We start from the raw sequence: 2,273 nt of genomic DNA, 5'->3' as shown, positions 1-2,273 counted from the left end.
GGGTCGGGCCGATCGTCTCCGGGTCTGAAATTAAGCGCTTCTGACGGCCACCCCTTCTTAGGGACAAAGGCTGCGTCCGGGCGGAGCTCCGAGAATGGGCGGACCACCCCCCTCCCGTGCGCCCGCACCCCTAATCCATGCGCTTGACTCCCTGCCACCTCAGCCCGGCAGCCGCCTCATTCACACTGCGGCCCAAGCCGGCCAAGCACAGCCCTCCCCGCCCCCCGCAGGACCCCCGGATTCAAGGCGGATTTCCCCCGGCAGGGCCGCCAGAGCGCCCCCAAAGCCCCCCGCCCGCCCTCCCCGGCGGCGGACAGACGGCGGGCCAGCGTGCACAGCTTTATTGGGCGGGGGTCCCGGGCGGGGGTCCGGGGCCGGGGTCCCGGCCGGCCTCATCTCTTGCGGCGCTGCTGGCGCTGCGCCTTCCTGCGCTTGAGGATCATCTCGTGCAGCTTCTCCAGCCCCTCGCGGAGCCCGTCGCCGATGATGGCGCAGCTGGGCTGCAGGTGCCAGGGCGTGGAGGCGGCCAGCTCGCCCAGCGCCAGCAGGCGTGCCAGCTCGGGCGGCGGCAGCGAGTCGCGCAGGTCCTGCTTGTTGGCCACCAGCAGCACGGGCACGCCCTGGTTCTCGGCCAGCCGCGTGATGCGGTGCAGCTCCGTCTTGGCCTCGTCCAGCCGCTCCACGTCCACCGAGTCCACCACGAAGACGATGCCGTCCGTGCGCCGCGTGTACGACTTCCAGAGCGGCCGCAGCTTCTCCTGGCCGCCCACGTCCCAGAAGTGGAAGGTCACGGTCTTGGCGTTGCCCAGCGTCACGCGCACCTTCTCGGCGTTGAAGCCCTTGGTGGGCACCGTGTTCACGAACTCGTCGAAGCGCAGCCGGTACAGCACCGTGGTCTTGCCGGCGCAGTCCAGGCCCAGGATCACGATGTGGAAGCACTGGAAGGCCGGCAGGCCGCCCAGGAGCCCGGGGCCCGGCTCCGACAGCCCGTTCCCCATGGCCGCGGCGGGCTGGGGGCCGGCCCCGCCGCCGCCGCCGCCCCGGCCCCGCCTCCGCCTCCTCCTCCGCCGCGGCCGGCCGGCCGGTCACCGAGCTGCGGGGCCAAGGACACAGGCAGTCAGACGGACGCTCGGACCCCCGGGAGGGGAGGGCACGCCCCGCCCCCGCGCTCCCCCCGCCCGGCCCCGCCCCACCGGCCTCACCTGGGGGCCTCACCTGGCGGCCTCACCTGGCGGCTCAGCCGCGGTCCCGCACCCCGAGCCCAGAGCCCGACGGAGCTCCGCGTCTGTCCGCCTCGGCTCCCGAGGCCGATCTGAGCAGTCGGCGCCGGGAAGCCGGGCTCGGCCTCCCGCGCCACGCCCCCGCCCCCGCCCATTGGCCGCCGGGAGCACCGAGGCCCCGCCTCCGCCACCTCCCATTGGCCGCGCCGCCCCCCGCGGCCCCCGCCCCGCTCCCGCCGCCCGCTCGGCTGGCGCCACCTGCGGCCCGCCAGTCCCAGAACGGCGCGGACGCGCGCACGAACACCGGGGCCCCGCCCCTGCCGCCGCGCACGCGCCTAGGCGACCGCCGGCCCCTCCCTCCCCCGGGGCAGGTGCGCCCGCCCCGCCCCGCCCCGCCCTGCCCCTCCCCTTCCCTCCCCTCTTGCTCCAGACCCTCTCCCCGCCTCTCGAACCCGCCGGACTCACCTGCGTCCCGCCCCGGACCTGCTGTGCTCGGGGCCGTCGAGATGTCGCGGACCGAGCGCCTGCCGCAGCCCCTGCCCCGGGGCCCGAACCCTGCTCCCCGACGGAGAGCGCCGGGGCAGCCGCGGCCCGAAAGGCGAGCCTGGAAGGGAGGCGAGCTCCGGAGCCTCAGGCCGGTCCGCTGGTCTGCACTAACGGGGCTGCTGCGAGCCCCGCCCCCTTCGTGGCGTCAGACCCAGCGAGGCTCCTGATTGGACGCGCTTAGACCCGTCGCCTAGCGACGTCCAAACAAAGTCGAGGTTCGAATCCGCCTCGCGCCGCCGACTCCGCCCCCCGGTTCAGGCTCCGCCTCCCGCCGCCGCCGCTCGCGGCCCCTACCCTCGCAGCCCCGCCTCCGACCGGACCCCGCCTCCTAACCCCGCCTTGCTGCCCCTCCTCCGACACCTGGCCCCGCCTCCCCTGACGAAGCCTCTCTCCTACTCCCCGCTTTCCGGAGAAACCCGGCCTCCTTCCCTCCCGTCCTCCCTAGCGCCAACCGCAGTAGGGTCGCGAGCCCCGTTTCCTAGCAACGCGAAAACAAGGGAACGTCTG

At 75.0% G+C, this 2,273-nt stretch overlaps 1 protein-coding gene across 1 annotated transcript; it reads right to left on the bottom strand.

The window, feature by feature from the left end:
* Positions 1-268: 268 nt before the first annotated feature.
* Positions 269-1,701, bottom strand: ARL4A (ADP ribosylation factor like GTPase 4A). Its single transcript, XM_043969315.1, has 2 exons — positions 1,686-1,701; positions 269-1,093 (listed from the first exon to the last, which is right to left on the bottom strand). The coding sequence occupies exon 2, from the start codon at positions 996-998 to the stop codon at positions 393-395; it is 606 nt and encodes a 201-aa protein (XP_043825250.1). The 5' UTR covers positions 999-1,093; positions 1,686-1,701; the 3' UTR covers positions 269-392.
* Positions 1,702-2,273: the final 572 nt, after the last annotated feature.

This window comes from Dromiciops gliroides, chromosome 5 (assembly GCF_019393635.1).
Source record: "Dromiciops gliroides isolate mDroGli1 chromosome 5, mDroGli1.pri, whole genome shotgun sequence".
Lineage (NCBI taxonomy): Eukaryota > Metazoa > Chordata > Mammalia > Microbiotheria > Microbiotheriidae > Dromiciops > Dromiciops gliroides.
The sequence above is the reverse complement of the archived record's forward strand: the minus strand, read 5'-3'. Positions and strand labels throughout refer to the sequence as shown.

Coding starts and splice junctions, on each gene's coding strand:
- ARL4A (XM_043969315.1), bottom strand. CDS start 998: ATGGGGAACGGGCTGTCGGAGCCGGGCCCCGGGCTCCTGGGCGGCCTG.